This window comes from Tachypleus tridentatus, chromosome 13 (assembly GCF_004210375.1).
Source record: "Tachypleus tridentatus isolate NWPU-2018 chromosome 13, ASM421037v1, whole genome shotgun sequence".
In the NCBI taxonomy this organism is placed as follows: domain Eukaryota; kingdom Metazoa; phylum Arthropoda; class Merostomata; order Xiphosura; family Limulidae; genus Tachypleus; species Tachypleus tridentatus.
Window position 1 is genome coordinate 25,329,946 of NC_134837.1, and position 18,246 is coordinate 25,348,191.

The 18,246-nt window shown below is 33.5% G+C and overlaps 1 protein-coding gene across 11 annotated transcripts in view; it reads right to left on the bottom strand.

The window, feature by feature from the left end:
* LOC143238764 (E3 SUMO-protein ligase PIAS2-like) overlaps positions 1 to 12,167 on the bottom strand; it is a 124,084-nt gene extending 111,917 nt beyond the window's left edge. For 9 of the 11 annotated variants that reach the window (XR_013020745.1, XR_013020744.1, XM_076479287.1 and 6 more), the window contains exon 1: positions 11,772 to 12,076. Coding sequence is in view for 8 of the 11 variants with exons in the window: in XM_076479287.1 (XP_076335402.1) it covers positions 11,772 to 11,795 (24 nt within the window). In the remaining 3 variants the exon portion in view is untranslated. The other 2 variants (XM_076479285.1, XM_076479281.1) reach the window with 1 other exon arrangement.
* Between the last annotated feature and the right edge of the window lie 6,079 nt (positions 12,168 to 18,246).

The window sequence follows — 18,246 nt, forward strand, 5'->3', positions numbered from 1 at the left end:
AGACGGGAGATGCTGTTTTCAATAACTGAAACTAACTATTTATGACCAGCCCATTTAGCACATGTGTGCATGAGATGATATTCAGGTTGAAATTTCTAATTCCAATGTTTTGAAATATTTGAAAATTTCAATTAAAATACATTCCATGTAACACTTTGAAAATGTGATAAAAATTAATAGTTTCTAAGTTGATAAAAACAGATAAAATACATTCCATATAACACTTTGAAAATGTGATAAAAATTAATAGTTTCTAAGTTGATAAAAACAGATAAAATACATGCATAAAACAAAATACACTTTAAACATATGTATTTACAAGTATATGTGTATAAATTAATAGATCTTTCATTACTTTATAGTATTCCAAGCATGAATGGGAGCATAACACTGCCCACATAAATACTCAAAAACATATATATATAGAGGTAGGTGGGTAGGTATTTTATGTTTATTGGCACAAAGCTACTAGGCTATCTGTGCCAAACAAGATGTAGTATACTATAATGGTATATGTAAATGAAGGTAAAAATATGTAAATTGTGTAAAATTAAGACCTGCCAGGAAGATTGAAGCATTAAGTTCAAACTTGCTATCAGTTACCTGGAAGTTGACCATTCCAGTCCTGGGTTCAGATCAAAATAAAATTAAAATGTGTAAAAGAAATATGCTAAAACAATGTTGTCCAACAAAAACTGTAAACTAAGTTAAAAAGACCAATGGCTCTTAAAAATGTAAAAAGATGAGTGAGGTGGCTAGTATCACCTATGATGACATTGGCTAATGTCAAGGGCAAACCTACCTTAAAAATATGTTTAAAATGATGGCGTCGTTGTTCTTTGTTGTAACAACAGCATGATAATAAAATATGCATGATAGTAACCTGAGCACCACATACCATACACTGGTGTATCAGTACCAGATAAAAGGAAGTGATGAGTTAAAAAACTGTGACCAATGTGTAGCCTAGCCAAAACAACTTCCTCCCTTTGATTTTTACAGAAACAAGATGACCAAAGAGCTAAAGAAAAATTATTTAAAAAAGCTTGTTATTTTGTTGCTCACTCCAGGTCAACTGCCAACTGGTGTATAGTCAGGTTTTGATAACTGGACTATAGTCCATGTATGGAACAGAGATGGTGGTGATAGAGCCAGAGCAGATGAACTTTGCTGCTTCGACAGCTAGCGTGTTCTCACAAATACCAACATGACCTGGTATCCCAAAAACTGGAAGAAATAGATGGGCCACTTTGTTTTGGATATTGAAAAGGATAGGATGGTAACAAACATGGAATGATGTCAGGGCCAATAGACAGCTGGGTGAATCAGTATAGATTGTACATTCGTATATTGCACAGTTTCAATATAATTCAGGGCAAGAGAAATGGCATACAATTCAGCAGTGAACACAAACTGTAGAGGGGATTCTGTGTGTTACAACTGAACTGTAACAAACCATGGCAGAACCTACAGACACACCTGATTTTGAACCATCTGTATATATGGAAATGGATGGATTGTTTGAAAGATGTTCAGCAAATAAAGAATGAAATTTCTAATCGGGAGTACTGGCCTTTCTCAGATGACTCAAAGACAAATCACAGTTGGGGATAGTAATTAGCCATGGTGGAAGAGACCAAACTGTTGATGCTACTATGCTATTCAAAGATATATAAAATTTTTCTGATTGTGCCCAAATACAAAGACTAAAAGGAACAATAGCAGATTTTCTATCATAGGAAAGTGTGGCCCACTGAGGATGGAAAACACAACCACAAGTTGGATGCTGTAGTAAAGAGCAAAGTCTGGAAGCATACATAAGAGACAGTTGCAAACGGCAAATATACAGAGGGGGTTCATGAGACTCCAAGTACAAACTTTGGACTGGATATGTACGAAAGGCCCCACTGCAAAGCTGAAGCCTCTGATGGTGGATAAGATCCAGCATTTTCAGTGCTGAGGTTCTGACAGAACCATAAACCATAGATCCATAATCAAGTTTGGATCGGATAAGGGTATGATAAATTTTAAGCATGGAGTATCGATTCACTACCCAAGAGGTGGAAGAGAGGACACGGAAGATGGCCAGTGCTCTTATACATTTGACACAAAGTTGCTTGTTATACAAAATAAAATCAAATACAAGACCTAAGAACACTGCCTTAGGGATGACAGGAAGTACAGCATCATCAATACAAAGTTCTGGATCTGGATAAATATCCCATTGGTGGCAGAAATGTACACAAACAGTTTTAGAGAAAATTGAAAACCGTTTGTTGTGGTCCACACAAGTATATGATTGATTGCAGTTTATAGCTGCCACTCAGTAAACCTCATGTTTGACGACTGACATGAGATGTGAAAGTCATCAACAAAAAGACCATTTGCAACTGTAGGGGGTAGCTGTTCACTGATGGCATTAATCTTTATAATGAAAAGTGCAACACTCAAAACACAGCCCTGAGGAACTCCATGTTCCTGTGGGAAAAAAATGGGAAAGTGTTGAGCCCACATGGACCTGGAATTAGCAGTTCATTAAAAAATGTTTAATAAAAAGTGGCAAATTGCCACACAATCCATATGAGTGAAGGTCTCATAAGATGCCATATATCCATGTTGTATCAAGCATTTCTCTGGATAAAAACAAAATGGAAAGAAGATGTTGCCACTTCAAAAAGGCTTCTCTAACTGATGTTTCAAGGCAAATTCTGTGGTCTATCATGGAGTGTTGTCTTCGGAACCTACAAGGAGTAGGTGAGAGAAGGTTGTTTGATTGAAGGAACCAAACAAGACGAATATTAGTCGTCCTCTCTGAGGTCTTACTGAGACAACTCAAAGCAATGGGACAGTAATTTGAAGAAATCTTTGGATTCTTCCCAGGTTTAAGAATAGGGAGTACAATAGCTTGGTGCCAAGCATCAGGAAAGACATTCTCTTGCCATATCCAGTTAAAGAGAGGCAGGAGAAAGGTGGCATAAAAATAACTAATATTTGGAAAAAACCTTTAACAAAACACAACATTCAAGTAAACAAATTTTTTCAAAAACCAGGTACGGAACTAAAGCCCATACCAAGTAAAACTACACTGACAAACACAACACCAACATTATTTATAAAATACAATGTAACAACTACCACAACTTCTATATTGGAGAAACAAGCAATAAAACGAAAACCAGATTCAAAGAACACTAAAAACATCTTCACACATTTCGAACACTGCAAATCAAACACAACATAACCATAGAAAACACCTAGATACTAAGCAGGGAAACAAAAATAAACACAAAATTAAAGAAGCTCTACTTACAGAATAACTAAAACCAAAATTAAACTAAAGGAGCACCCTTATACCTATACAAATTAATAACCTAGCATCTCACTGCAACACCACCTATAATCCCATATTCATTTACACTCTCATTCCTAAAACCTATGCCCATCAATGGTCAGTTAAAAACTCTTTGTTAAGTTGAAGTTAACCTAAGAAGGTCAAAACATAGTTCTGTACTTTATTTTAATTAAAGAGCTAATACCTATACCAGCTGTCCTGAGAATACATTTTTACTTCAAGTGAGTTTCTTGTCATCACGAACCAATCCAACCTTGCTTCCAAGAAGTAGGTTACAAGGTTTATCAGCCCACATTAGAACAAGAGTAATTAATAATCAATGTTTTCCCAAACAAAAACCATAAAAAAAGCCTGTTTGTTCAATGCTAAAAGCCGTATCATATGTATCAAAACACTGACAAAGTGCAAAGGCAATGAGACTGTTTTGTAGAATTGTAATTTTTCAGTTTTTCTTTTAAACTCCAAGAGGAGTACTTATCTGCACCTGCAATGCCCATCTATTGCTAAGCTTTGATGTAATCTTATTGTAGTGATATGTTGGTAACAGCCATGATCTTTGAAACTTTTTCAGATCTGCTGTTATGACACTCAGAGCATTGTCATAACATGAACAGTCCTTTTCACCTCTGGATTTATTTCAAGCACTTAATGTGAGCAGCAACTATGATGATATTTTGCATCAAATGCAAAGAAATCTGTGTGCATCGGCATTCTGTTATGGATAATGTCCTCAAGGTGTTCAGCTGGTGCAAATACTTTCTCCCTGGCGATCTTACCAATACCTGTTGTGGTTTAAATTAATCACTTCACTTGTACACATGGTTATATAAAACAGTTCTGTCTTATGCCAAATCCTGATGTAGTGCTTCTGATATTTTTATGTATTGTGGTGTTCAATGCTTCAGGTGAGTAGGTTTCATAGGCTGTTGAATCATCTATGTTCTATGAGTCATACATGTAGCTGTTGGATCTAATTGTGTAAGATGACTGACACAACTTGTGAAAGACAACCTTAGTCTTGCCTAAAAGAATGTTATTCTGTAATGGCCATAGTACTTCATACACAACACCCTTCCTCATCTCACTGACAAAGAAGATTGCTTTAATTCATTGTGGAGTTAGATCCTGCACAACAGTGTTATTGCCTTTGTCAAAATTTTCATGTGTGATACAGAATGATTATAATCGTCCAGTTATGGGGCAAACACCCTGGTAGTTTTTCTTAGCAATTTTTTTTTTCCCAGTGATAACTTAATTCCTCATATATAGAATAGCATTTATAAAACATAATAGCAACTGCATTAACTTTTCATTTTTTTGGAAATATATTCTACCACCCTTAAATTCAAAACAAAAATCCTGTGACAGCATTATATCTTGCATCAAACACTTACCAAATACAAGTATGTGCTTGGCATGCTTTTTGGACTTATGAAGTCGCTGCTTTGTTTGAAATTTGAATATATATGACTGCACTTTTTATTTAGTTTACATATAGACCTAATAGTCTGTGAAAGACTAGATCTACTTGTCAAATCAGACCTTGCTTCCAACATGTTAATAGTAAGAATGCACAAAAATGTATTTACCTTTATTAATACAATCAGACTGGGCTAAATGACTATGACATGGTCAGGAAAAATAGTTAAGATATAAAAACCTTTATTATTGGAATGAGACAAATTTTATATCCTCAATGAGGTTTGGGGCAATTTATTAATTCCAACTCATGTTTTTTTAAACTTTATTAATGATGAGTTTTTATAGGGAACACTAAGATGAGGATGGAGGAATACTGTAACTAAATGCAGACCCCAGGAATGTGATGCTCCAAAAGGCATGTCATCCAATTACTGTCAATAATATGGTGATAAAGCAATAAATCATTTGGTTCTAGAATGAATAAAATTTCATAGGCCAATACCACTTTATTCTGTGATACAATTAACACTAGCATTAGTGTACCAAAATATCTAATGGCTTGATCTATGTAATTTCTGGCACACAATTTTGCTCGTTTAACAAGTTGGTACTGTTGAGTAAAATAAATAACAGATTTTTTGCTCATTAGTTTGAGATATCTGAAGGTGAGCCCCTTTAGGTAATTAGTTACCTCACTGCTAGAATTTAATAACCTGACAGATTCTTCCTTTTTTTTTTTTTTTTGTCTTGTCACATAATCCTACTTATCTGCCATACACTGCCTATTATTTTATCAGTCACCAACTTTGAACTTGATGCACCCATTTAAAACGAAACTGTACACAAATGAAAACTGCATTTTAATTGAAATGAGCCTAAACTATAACATTCTTGCTCTATTGGATAACATGCTTGAGTTATCAAAAGAGCTATTAATTTCTAATCTTGTTATTCTCAGGCTAAACAAACTGTGACTTGCTTTTGATACTTTTTTTTTCAAGGGTTCATTTCACTATAACGGCCCAGATATATTTTACATGCATTACTGAGGTTGCCAATGTACAGCTGTATACCTTGCAGCAATCATCAGAGCATCTGAAAATCTCTGTAGTAATTGGTCTACTTCTGACATTGAGATGGCATTTGCAACACAATTACTAGTAGCACTGAAGACCTACCAACTTCTGTAACAATGAAGAAAACACTATGTATGACATAACAAGACATGGTGCTATGACTGGAATGGTTAGAGAAGCATCAGTAGATAAACTATATTAAAGCTTTATAACCCCCATCATGAAAGGCATTGAAACAACCTCATCATGTTGTTTAGTGGTACATCAATACACTGCAGCCATTTTGAAGGGTCCTGAATCAGATGTGTTTTGTTTGGAGTTCCATTCCCAAGATGCTATAGGAATGGTGTCACCTTCATGCAACACAGTCATGTTATCTGAATCTACTCAGCTCTTCATACAGCATACAGCTAACTGAAAAACTTGGTCATTTGAAATTGTACCAATTTCTGTTCAATGCATACATGAGATTCAAAAATGTTCCAAACATATCAGTACAATGGAAATAAAGATAAGAAACTTCTTTCCCAGGAAAGAAAAAGGTATACAAAACTGTGTCAGCATGGATTAATTTATGTGGTTGGATAATCATAATTCTGAATTTTGTTGAAGTATAAGAAATATTCATATTTTGAATAATGCATATAATAAATTTTACATTTATTATGTAAACAGAATATAAAAGGTTTTTCAACTCAAAGAAAAGAATTATATATCATTTTCTGTGTAGATAAAGACTACATAAAGACACTATGAACCACAAAGCAAGAAGCTCAAGATTTATCCTGATAGCTTCAGTTCACGTGAGATGCTAGGACCAAAAACATTTACACCAAATTGCCTGAAAAAGCATAACTCTTCACTGAATCCAGTTAAGTTTATATCCAACTCATCTTTGCCTCAACATAAACTAGCACTTTTGACATAAAATTGGTGTCAAACTGAGGACTTTTGTTTTCCGAGTACAAATGCAAATGTAGTCTAACATATAAAAATACTTATCCATGGTTGAGGTATTCCATTTTCACTGATTTTACTTTTTGTGCCTACTGTGTTACTTGCTTCAAAGCATGAATATCAACAGTTTGAAAACACTGGTTTCAATGACATGTGATAAGAGAGCCATGATGCAGTGCTACAATCAAAGTGAGTGAATGACACAAAATTGCAACTGAGAAAGTTATCTGTTGCTCACAATATTGAGTTCAGTTTAAACTAAGCAAACAAAACCTGTGTTGAGAGTAACCGAGCAACATTACTATCAATAATTGATATAATTCTTGCACTTGCCCAGAGAAATATACCTTTCAGGAGGACCTGGAGTTAAGAGTTACATGAAGAATACAACTACTTCAATTTTTTCATCAAGTGGAAATCAATAGTTGACAAAGTTTTACAGTTACATTTTGAAATGGCTCCAGAAAATGCTCACCACATGTTGCCTAAATAAACCAGATTTAAGTCAGACAGTTCATTTTTTTAGCATAATGGCAGACAAATCATGACTGTTCAAACCCAGGTTCATTTGGCAGTTGTAATGCAATATCTTCTTGAAAATGAATTTCATGAAGATTTTCTAGGCTTCATTAACCTTGAAAGAACTAACGCTGCAACTGTCATGTGTTATGTTATCTGCCTTTAAAAACTGGGTTTTGATCCAATAAAAGTTCATGATCAAGGTGAATTATTTGGTGTAAAACAAATAATTCAAATCAGATACCCAAAAGCAAAGTGCTCTGTCCACTGCAAAAGCCAAAGTTTAAAGCTGGTAGTGTTCAACAGTTGTAAACACCTTTCTTCTATTAGGAATCTAATGACAATCCTGTCAAAATTAACTTGGTTTATGGCAGGGCAGTGAAATGGAAAAATACTGTCAAAAAAGCAATCATGGATACCAGCAAAAGCTCTCTTGACTACAACATGATCGATGAAACTGAGCAATCCTCTGCATTACATCATCTACAATATCTGTGCCTCATCTTTCTGAAGCCAGGTGGCTATCTAAGGTGGACACTTTGACATGTCTTGTTGAACATTATGAAGATATATATATGCATCACTCAAAACAATTCATGATGAATCTTCAGGTGATTTGTCATCAAATGTACCTTCATACTTGAATTTTCTTGGAAACTTTGAGTTTAGTGTGTCAGTTGTGATCACACAGCTCGTCTTGGGTTATATGCATCCTATCTCTGTGCTACTACAATCAATCAAGTGTAATTTGATCGAGGCACATACAGATGCTAGAAGACTGGTCAATATTATGCAGTCAAGGAGATATGATGCTATGTTATCAAAGATAATGGACAGCATAACTATCATTATACATTCTGGACAAACAACACTATCCATTAAAAGGTGCATCTCAGTCCAAAGACATCATGCAAATGGCTAAATAGAACCTACTTATAATGACACAGAAGATTATTATTACATCATGTCCAACCATAATAATGTGATTTATTATGTGATTCAACATGTGAGCAGATAGTTCCTATATGAATTGAAACCAGTACTATGAAAATCACATCTGATCCATGTATATCATAAGCTTGATGCCAAAATAATAAACACAATGAAGGAGTACCAACAGGATTTCCCTACAAAAAATTCTGAACAAGAGCTTGACAGCTGGATGGTGAAATATAGAATAATTCCATATAATCAGCAACCTGATACTAGAAAAAATGTTTTGGGAATGTTCAACTTTCCACCTAAACATCTATAACATAATAAATCTTCTGCTGACATTCCCAGTTGGATCATGTTCACATGAACAATCTTTCTCAGTGATGAAATTGATCAAGGCAGTGGACAGGGCAAGTATGAGTCAAAATGGATTTTGTGGTTTCACAATGGCCTAAATACTTTAAGACAGTATTGTGCAATGTATTGAGCCACAGAAAATATTAAAGCATTTGGATTTGTCTTGTCATAGAAGCATCAACCTTTCTTTCAAGTAATGATAACTGCATTGAGATCTTTGAATCGTACATATTACCCCCTTGATTAACTGAAGTCTCCCCATTACTCCTCAGAAACAATTCTTAAGAGTTTCAAGCAATTGTTTTAAATTGTAGCCCTTTAACCCTTTTGCAGTGGGCTTGGTATAATATACACAAGTTCATATATATTTGAACATGTTAAGTATTTACACTGTATCTTTTGATGCAGTAGGTATATCTTTACAAAATTTGGCAGATGTTTAATAAAGATTACAAGTTTTTTTTTGCAGACAAAAATATCAGATTTTCTAATGAAATATTTTTACTAAACATTTGTTTATGAAAATAGTCTGTTTGGTTACTGGTATGAGTTGCTAGTGATTTAATATTATGATTATTAACTATTCATCTGAAAACTTTAAATATTATTTGTGTAATCTCTAAAACCTCCTAAATACATTTTAAATGTTTGTTTTCAGCAAGACTATAGTTTGTTCTTTTTGATACTCTAACTGCGTGGGGTCTCAACTGACCAATCTCATGGCCTTCATAAAAAAATTAAGAAATAAATATAAATTATGTTTTTGTGCTAGAATGACGACTTATTATAACATGACAATAATGTTTAATCTAAGTGGCTTTAGCCTCATAGTTATATATATTTATTGGCCTTCTAATTGTGTCTAGCTTACATTACGTTACTTGCACTGATGCAGTACACATGCACTCATGGTACCATATCCTATAATCTAAAACTTACCTTTAGCATTTACAAAATGACCTTCTCTTGGCTGTGTTTTAGGGGACAAGTATTTTGTAATGTAGTCACATTTCAATTATACATTATATATGTAAATAGATTACTAATATTTAGAAATAAGTTATTAAACTTACTTTTCTTAAAATATAAAATAATAAATAAAGAAGAAAAGCAAATAGTTATCTTGTCTAACTATGACCCTCAAACTTTGTTTCTACTGGACATAGGCTGCTAAGCCATTCAAAATTTTGCATGTGAAGGATATCAAACTTTTTTTTTAGGTTTTATATATATATAGCTGAATAACCAAAAATCATATGTAACTATACTGATACCATATGGAATTCCACTATAATTTATTAGGCTTAGTAACTAAGCTGTATTTAGGTCACTGAAATAAAAAAATTGGTAATTAGTCAGTATATATAAATTCATTTGGCATTATATTAATGCATACACAAAAAGTTTCTTAAATGAGGTATAACACGTTATACAGATAATTATTTCTTCTGCACTGTCTTCCAAACATTGAAATCTTTATCACATCACTGCAATATATATGAATTATTTTACCCAATAAAAAGCTGGTCTTTCTTCAGTCTTAGTAGAGGTATATTAAATTGTTGATTAGAACAGCAATAATAAAGCTTGCATGAGTTGACATGAAATGTTGATTAGTTAAATAACAAAGGCCCTATTTTATACTTTACATCAGTACAAATTTTAAGATTTCACAAGAACTGATGTTATTTCAGATTAAGTGATACAGGATACATTTTTGGGGTGAAATGTTTGAAAATGGTACCTTTAAAAGTCTGTTTAATAACATGTCAAAATGGGCGAAGTATTTCAATGTCATATTTTTGACTTTGGAGATACTAACACGTCACAAAAATATAGCTGTGCTTTGTTCCACCAAAGATAACATGGTAAATGTTATCAATTTTTGGACTTTGGAGATACTAACACATCATAAAAACATAGTTTTGCCTTGTTCTACCAAAGATAACCTTAAATGATGAAATATTATACTGATTTTCAAATGATATCGAAAACTGAAGTGCTGCTGAATTGTCTACTTTCACATGACTTGACAAACTTTTCAAGTCATTGAACAGACAGATATAGAAACAAATTTTACAAAAATTGGGAAATTAAAGAAGCTAATGAGATAGCACTATTAAAATACTATAATTACAAATAGCATCAATCTTTATTCCAGGATTTTTTACCTTCATATTTCTCTGAAAAGTTTCAAAACTAAATTCATAATTAAACTTACTTTACATTATTATTGTTATCCATGCTTTAATTTTTCTCTTTTGGTATTATTTCTTAAATATTGCATTTTCTCTATTTTCCACCATCTTTTACCACTATTTTAATTTTATCTTTATAAAATTGGTTAACATTTCTTATAATTATTACTAAACTAACATCTTTTATGCACTATACACACCTCTGTAGGTTTAACTAGTACCATGAACTTCAGAATGAGCATAAAAAATAATGTATAGCAATATAACTATCATACTATAGCTTTCAAATCCAGTGCTGACAATGGCTTTGAACCAATACCAGGGATCATCATGCTACCTGTGATGCAACAGAAATAGTACTGGTTGAGATGCTATTTATATTAACAAAGTGCAAAAAGAAGAGAGCATGTATTTTCTGAGATCAGAGTTGGATGTAAGGATTCTAGATTCTATATCATCACTATATTTAGTTTGGGGTAGGATGGAAATGGAAAGTGTGGCATCTTACAACAGATCAAATGCCCTAAAATGGCCCCTTGTTATCCACAGGAAATGAAAAATGTTAAATTGAACAGAGCACTTTGATAAGATATTTTAAATCTAAGTAAAAAAAGAAATTGTTGGACAATGGCATTATGAGCTACACTAAATTTTACACTTTTAACAGTGCAAGTTTGAATGAATAAAAATATTGTTTCGTTATAAATGAACGCCAGTATTTCCCAATTATGAATTGAAAGTACAAGTATTATGGTGTGCAAACTACAACTTATGTCCTACTCTGGTTTCTTGCGACTTAGAGACAACCTATTCTTAAGCCTAATTAGGCTTAACACCAAAAAATTAAAACACTACAGTGAAAAAAACATCTAAAATAAGGAAATGATTACCCGAAGTCCTTTTCAATAATTCATTAATTAAATTATACTACTAAAACAACATTATACGTTTTACCTTTAGTTCCTCTTTATCACACATTCTGTAGAGTGAGAATTACACAGTTTCCTCTCCTAAGTTTTATGATGTATTTCAATGTTTGTAGTTTGAAAATTTGATGTTGGAATGTTGCCAAGTTTGACCAACAACAACAAAATCTGTAAATAAGTGGATGAAATCAATAGCAAAAACTGAAAAATTCCATAAATATACTTTTTATGTAGTTAAATAAATACAGAACGATATTTGTCTTACGTCACGTTTATAAGCTTTAAAGAACAATATTCTAAAATTTAAAGTTAAGATAACAATTCTAACATTACTTGTACCCAATGATTAGTAGTAAGAGCAATTGTATTCTTTGACGTCAAGAGTTTCGCCCTCTTTTGGTAATTTACATGAAATAGGTACTTATTAGCTTACATTCAGTTTAATATAACAAAAGTAACAAAATAAAAAAAGAGAAAAATATTTCTAGCTGAACAATTTTATAGCTCACTTTTGATTCAATAATATGCACTAACCTGATGAAATTGCGATATTATAAGTATTCTTTAGAAAAACGTACGCAGGAAATATATCTTTCTGTGATTTGATTAAAACAACAGTTCGGTTTGTTTCAAATTTTGTTCAAAACTACATGAGGACTATCTATGAAATAGTAGAAAGAAGGCAACTAGTAATCGCTACTCTTCTACCCTTACATTACAATAGTTGAATGAATGAGCATGTTTTGAGGGACAGAGATTCGAGTCCGCGACCAGCACATTATGAGTCAAGCATCATAACCACCTGGCGATGCCAGGCTCAGCAGTTTGATGAACATTACAGTTCTTAACCTTCTGCAGCATTTAAGTATCGGAAAGTACGCTCGCACTCTTTATATAGGGATGGAACAGACGGCCTGGATTTTAATATCTGCAGGTCATCAAAAGTTAGATATGAAGAGATACCTGGCATATTCACTCTATCTCTGGTGTATATGCTACTTTTAAGCTACCCAAAACGTCCCAAACTCAAAAACCGACCGATAGCCGAAACCGAGATTTCTTATTTTTATTCATTATCATCTTTCTTGAACAGGCTTAGTGCGTATTTAGTTCTAGGAGTAACAATAATTTTATCATCATTTGGTAAAGTGAAAACAGTCTTCACGATCTTTACCTACCTACTTTATTATTATTGTATGCCAAATTTTAAAAATCTTACTTCTATTCTATACGACGTTAATTTCTCTTAAATATAACTTTCTTGTAGAAAAACGGCGTTCTTTTTAAAACATTAAGTAAAAAAATGAAAGAGGAATTACCAGCCAATAACAGATTAACATAATGTGATTGAAGCATGTATTATATTAGGGAAAAAAATCTATAAGTAAATAAGCTGTTTAAGGCTGGCTACCGCACTTGTAAAAAGAAACCAAACAAAACGTTTTATGTCATTTTGAAATCAAAGTTTTACTTTTAGCTCATGAATAAGCATTTAGCATTCCCAATAGGCTTAAATTTGAGGGTTATTTTGCATGTTTTTTAGGTTTTACAACTATCGTTCATCTAACTCTGTAATTTCAGTTGCGTTAATACTAGAAGTAAAGGACCTTGTAACATCAGAACGTTGTTTTTAATTCATTTAACTCTTAACGTTTCGCTTTACAACTTCTCACAGAGCATTCACTAAAACACAAACCAAAACTGACAGTACAAATTTCCATTTGTTATAAAATTTCTTGTGATTGAAGCCATTGTAAAAATCTTTACGAGGTGCCCAAATTTTGGCGAAAGTTCAGTCATTTCTTCTGAAATTTATGTTTAGATCTATATGTGCTAAAGAGCTTGGGTAAGCCCGATAAAATTTATATTGTACCTGTTTGATATCAATAGCTACAACCTTTGAGCCTTAAAACAGCAGGATACAACAAGTTCCATTTTTCATACAGAGATCTATACATTATTCACCAATTCATTTTATACAAAATATAAGGAAATGATAAAAAGTGACCAGATTCTTTTATGTTAAATAAAAAATATAGATAAAAATTGTAGAGATATGGTTACAACTTCATATGCACAAAAATTATATCTTGGAATCTGAAAGGCTATTGTTCTCTGAAAAAAAACATTCAGAGCAAATTATTTTCAATGAAAAACAGACACACACTTATGCATGCTAATTGTAATTTTAATAACAGTTGTTGTATCGGTAGTGTGTCTCAATCTGGCAAATCTGTTTTACAATATACGTTAATGCTGCAAGCGTATTAAATTATTGTTACTCAGTTGAAAACTCTTGTGCCTTTAATATATATCGTGACATCAAAACCTGCCATTTTCTTGCTTTATAAAACTTCTAGTACATAGCTTTTGCGAGACTTGCCATGTAAACAGACTAGTAAGAATTGAGAACGCAACTGCTGTGGTTGTAGAAACTTTTTTCAAGATAAAGTGAATCAGTCAGGACATGATCTATCACATTTATCTTGAACAAGTGAATTGTAGTTAATGCAATATATATAACCAGTCAACTTATAATTGCTAAAGGAAATAAACTAGTTTATTATACTTTGTTTAAACACTACTTTGAATTATTTTTACCATAATTTAGAACAGCGAAGAAATTCTGTTAAAACACTAATAGTTATTTGGAATAAACGTTGCAGTATAAATTACTTCTATCTTTAAAAGGACTAAATGAAAGTTTAATTAAATGCATGAGTAAAACCAAGTTCGTTTAATGTCTGAGTATTGACATTTAAAAGGGAATATCAAAACAGATGTGCACAAAAGCTCAGATTTCTGGAGAGGACCAAGTCGTACACAGTGACCTAATCAGGGTTTTATTTCAACTGATCTGTTTTTTTTATGAATTAACGGAAAATAAATACAATAAGTGATCATAATACCACATTTAAGTTGATTTAAATTGCCAAATGTAATGTTATGCATGATCAATTATTATATTCAGTCAAAAGAATGAGAGGTGTTATTTGCAGCTTATATTGTATCATGTTTATTTTAAGAAACATGTTCTTATGCAGGAAGTTATTTAATCTTGTCAACATTAAAGATGAGAAAATAAAGGTCATTTTTTGTTTATTATTTTTATACAAATAATTTCTTAATTCGATCTTACTATGTCCAGTACAATTTTATCCTGTTGAAAGTTTCATTAAGATACCAAACAGCACGTTTGTATTAATAATATAATTGTAATGATATGAATATCAATAAGCAGTTCATCTAATTTAACTGAATGACCAAGTGAGCACGAGAAAAAAATAATTAACCGTCTTTTCATGTATTGGTAATATACATCTATATATGTTTTTACTACGACGTATTTATTAATTTAGTATTTGAGCTGCAAAATTGTTAAATGTATGATTTATTAAATCCTGAAGTGATTTTTCCAAAAGCACTTTAAATATCTTCAAAATGTGGAGATCCAGCATTGACAGGTGGTTTGGGAGTTCGACTCGTAAACTAAGGGTCGCAGGACGCAACCCTGTCTCATTTAACATGTTCGCCCTTTCAGTCACGAAGGCATCATAAGTTACGGTTAATCCAACTATTCATTGGTAAAATAATAGCCTAAACGTTGGTGGTAGGGTTTGTTTGTTTGTTTTGGAATTTCGCACAAAGCTATTCGAGGGCTATCTGTGCTAGCCGTCCCTAATTTAGCAGTGTAAGACTAAAGGGAAGGCAGCTAGTCATCACCACCCACCGCCAACTCTTGGGCTACTCTTTTATCAACGAAAAGTGGGATTGACCGTACATTATAACGCCCCCACGGCTGGGAGGGCGAGCATGTTTAGCGCGACGTGGGCGCGAACCCGCGATCCTCGGATTACGAGTCGCGCGCCTTACGCGCTTGGCCATGCCGGGCCTAGGTGGTAGGTGGTGATGACTAGTTGTCTTTCCTTTAGTCTTTCACTGCTAAATTAGGGGCAGCGAGTTAAGGAAGCCCTCGCGTAACTTTGCGTGAAATTAAAAAAAAATCAAAGAAAATGTGGACTTTTCAATTTAAATGAATAAACATATTCAGTAATGTATAAGAATTCCAAGATAGTTACAAATAATTTATTGATTTTAATCATTTCTTGCAGCTTTTTAAACATATGTTTATACTCATTTCTTGGTTTTTTAAAGTTTGGAATGAGTTTTTATATTTTTTTTATATTTCGGCATGGCCAGGTGGTTAGCGCGCTCGACTTTTAATCTAAGGGTTGCAGGTTCAAATCACTGTCACACTAAACATACTAGTCCTTTGAACCGTGGGCGCGTTATAATGTTCGGTCAATCCCGCTATTTCTTGGTAAAGGAGTTAGCGGTAGATAATGATGACTAGACGCCTTCCGTCTAATAATACAATCGTGTTACTTTGCGCGAAATTCAAAACAAACAGTCATATTTAGAAATTAAACAAGTTGCTAGTGTAACTGATAGTTGAAACCGTTTGTGCGTAGTGAAACTACGTAATTACAGAATTGAAGAAAAAGAAATGTACGTTTCACAAATATTTCATTTTGTTAATGACCATGAGTTTGCCTGTAAAGGCATCATTAGGAACAATACCATCTCACAGTCCAGGCATGACCAAGTGGGTTAAGGTGTTCGACTCGTAATCTGAGGGTCGTGGGTTCGAATACCTGTCGCACCAAACATGCTCGTCCTTTGAGCCATGGGGGCGTTATAATGTGATGGTAAATCCCACTATTCGTTGGTAAAAGAGTAGCCTAAGAATTGATGGTGGGTGGTGATGACTAACTGCCTTCCTCTAGTCTTACACTGTTAAATTAGGAACGGCTAGTGCATATAGCCCTCGTGCAGCTTTGTATTTGATAAGATGACGGACTGGTGCAGTAGTCTTCAGCATTTCAAACCTCTGGTGCTTGTCAAATTGTTTAATGTAAATTAAATTATTTAGGACAGACATCAATGTTTTGAATTTATGTTGTTATTTCCTATTGAAGCATATTACAAGAATCATACATGACAAATATTGACTGCATGTTATTGCCTTTTAAGAAAGTTTAAAAGGTAGTGTTTTGTACAAACAATGATATTTTTAAATTTACATTCCATAAAATATTAGATGGATAAACATATATAAGGGTGGTTGAAATATATTTTGGAATAGTTCTGATTTGAATACAATTTAATTATGTTAAGTAATATTCACTTAATATTTTCTCACCTTCAGCAATTCCATACAATAGAACCTTTCTGTAATCTATGCTACTGTCTTCTTTTATACTAGATGAGCTGATGAGTGGCATTTCCAACATATTACCTTCTTCACAAGCAACATATTTTGTGTTTGGACTTTCAGTTACATTCGACTACTATAAAATCATTACAAATCACAACGAATTTGAAAAAAAAGTGTGCTATACAGAATGCCAAGCGTTGGTTGGAGTGGTGTAAGGCATACTGTCATCAAATTCTGGAGCAGTGGAAACGCGTTTTCTGGAGTGATGAACCACACTTCACTAACTGGCAGTCTGATGAACGAATCTGGGTTTGGAGAAAGCTAGAAGAACGCTACCTGCCTGAATGCATAGTGCCAGTTGTAAAGTTTTGCGGAGAAGGAATAATAGTCTGGGGCTGTTTTTTTATGGTTTAGGCTGGGCTCTTTAGATCCAGTGAAGGGAAATCTCAATGCTACAACATACAATGACATTATAGAGAATTGAGAGCTTTCGACTTTGTGGAAACAGTTTGGGGAAGGCCCTTTTTTGTTTCAGCATGACAATGGCCCCGTGCACAAAACGAGGTTCATAACGACATGGTTTGCCGAAGCCGGTGTGGAGGAACTTGACTGGACTGCACAGAGCCCTGACCTCAACCCTATTGAATACCTTTGGGATAAATTGTAACGCAAACTACGAACCAGGCGTTCTCGCCCGACCTCAGTGCTCTTGTGGCTGAATAGAAGCGAATCCCCGCAGCCATGTCTTAAAATGTAGTAAAAAATCTTTCCAGAAGAGTGGAGGCTGTTATAGCAGCAGAAGGGGGACCAGCTCCAGTTTAATGCCCATGGTTTTCGAATCAGATGTTCAACAAATACATATGGGTGTGATGATCGAGTGTCCAATACTTTTCGGTCATGTAGTGTAGTTTATGTACAACGTAAATAGTATTGATTTGTATAATATAAGACAAAAGTATGTTGAAGAAACACAAATAATTTTATTAAAAGAACTGTAAGTTATATCACAAAGAGACGAAAAACATTATGAAACTTAATCGTTCTGACTGGTATACATCACATTTCTATTTTGAATATTATATTAGAATATTTTTCTAAACGTTTTAGAAACTTATCTCTATTAATTTAAAAGGGTCAAATGAGCTCAGAGTTCAATGCTTTTTAAAAAGCATTTTATTGAGCAGTTTTGATTGATAAACAATAAGTCTCAACTCATTGAGTTGGCATAGTTACCAGTATGTTATTTTGATTAAGGACAGGCTGGATTTGTGATTGAATGTGGACT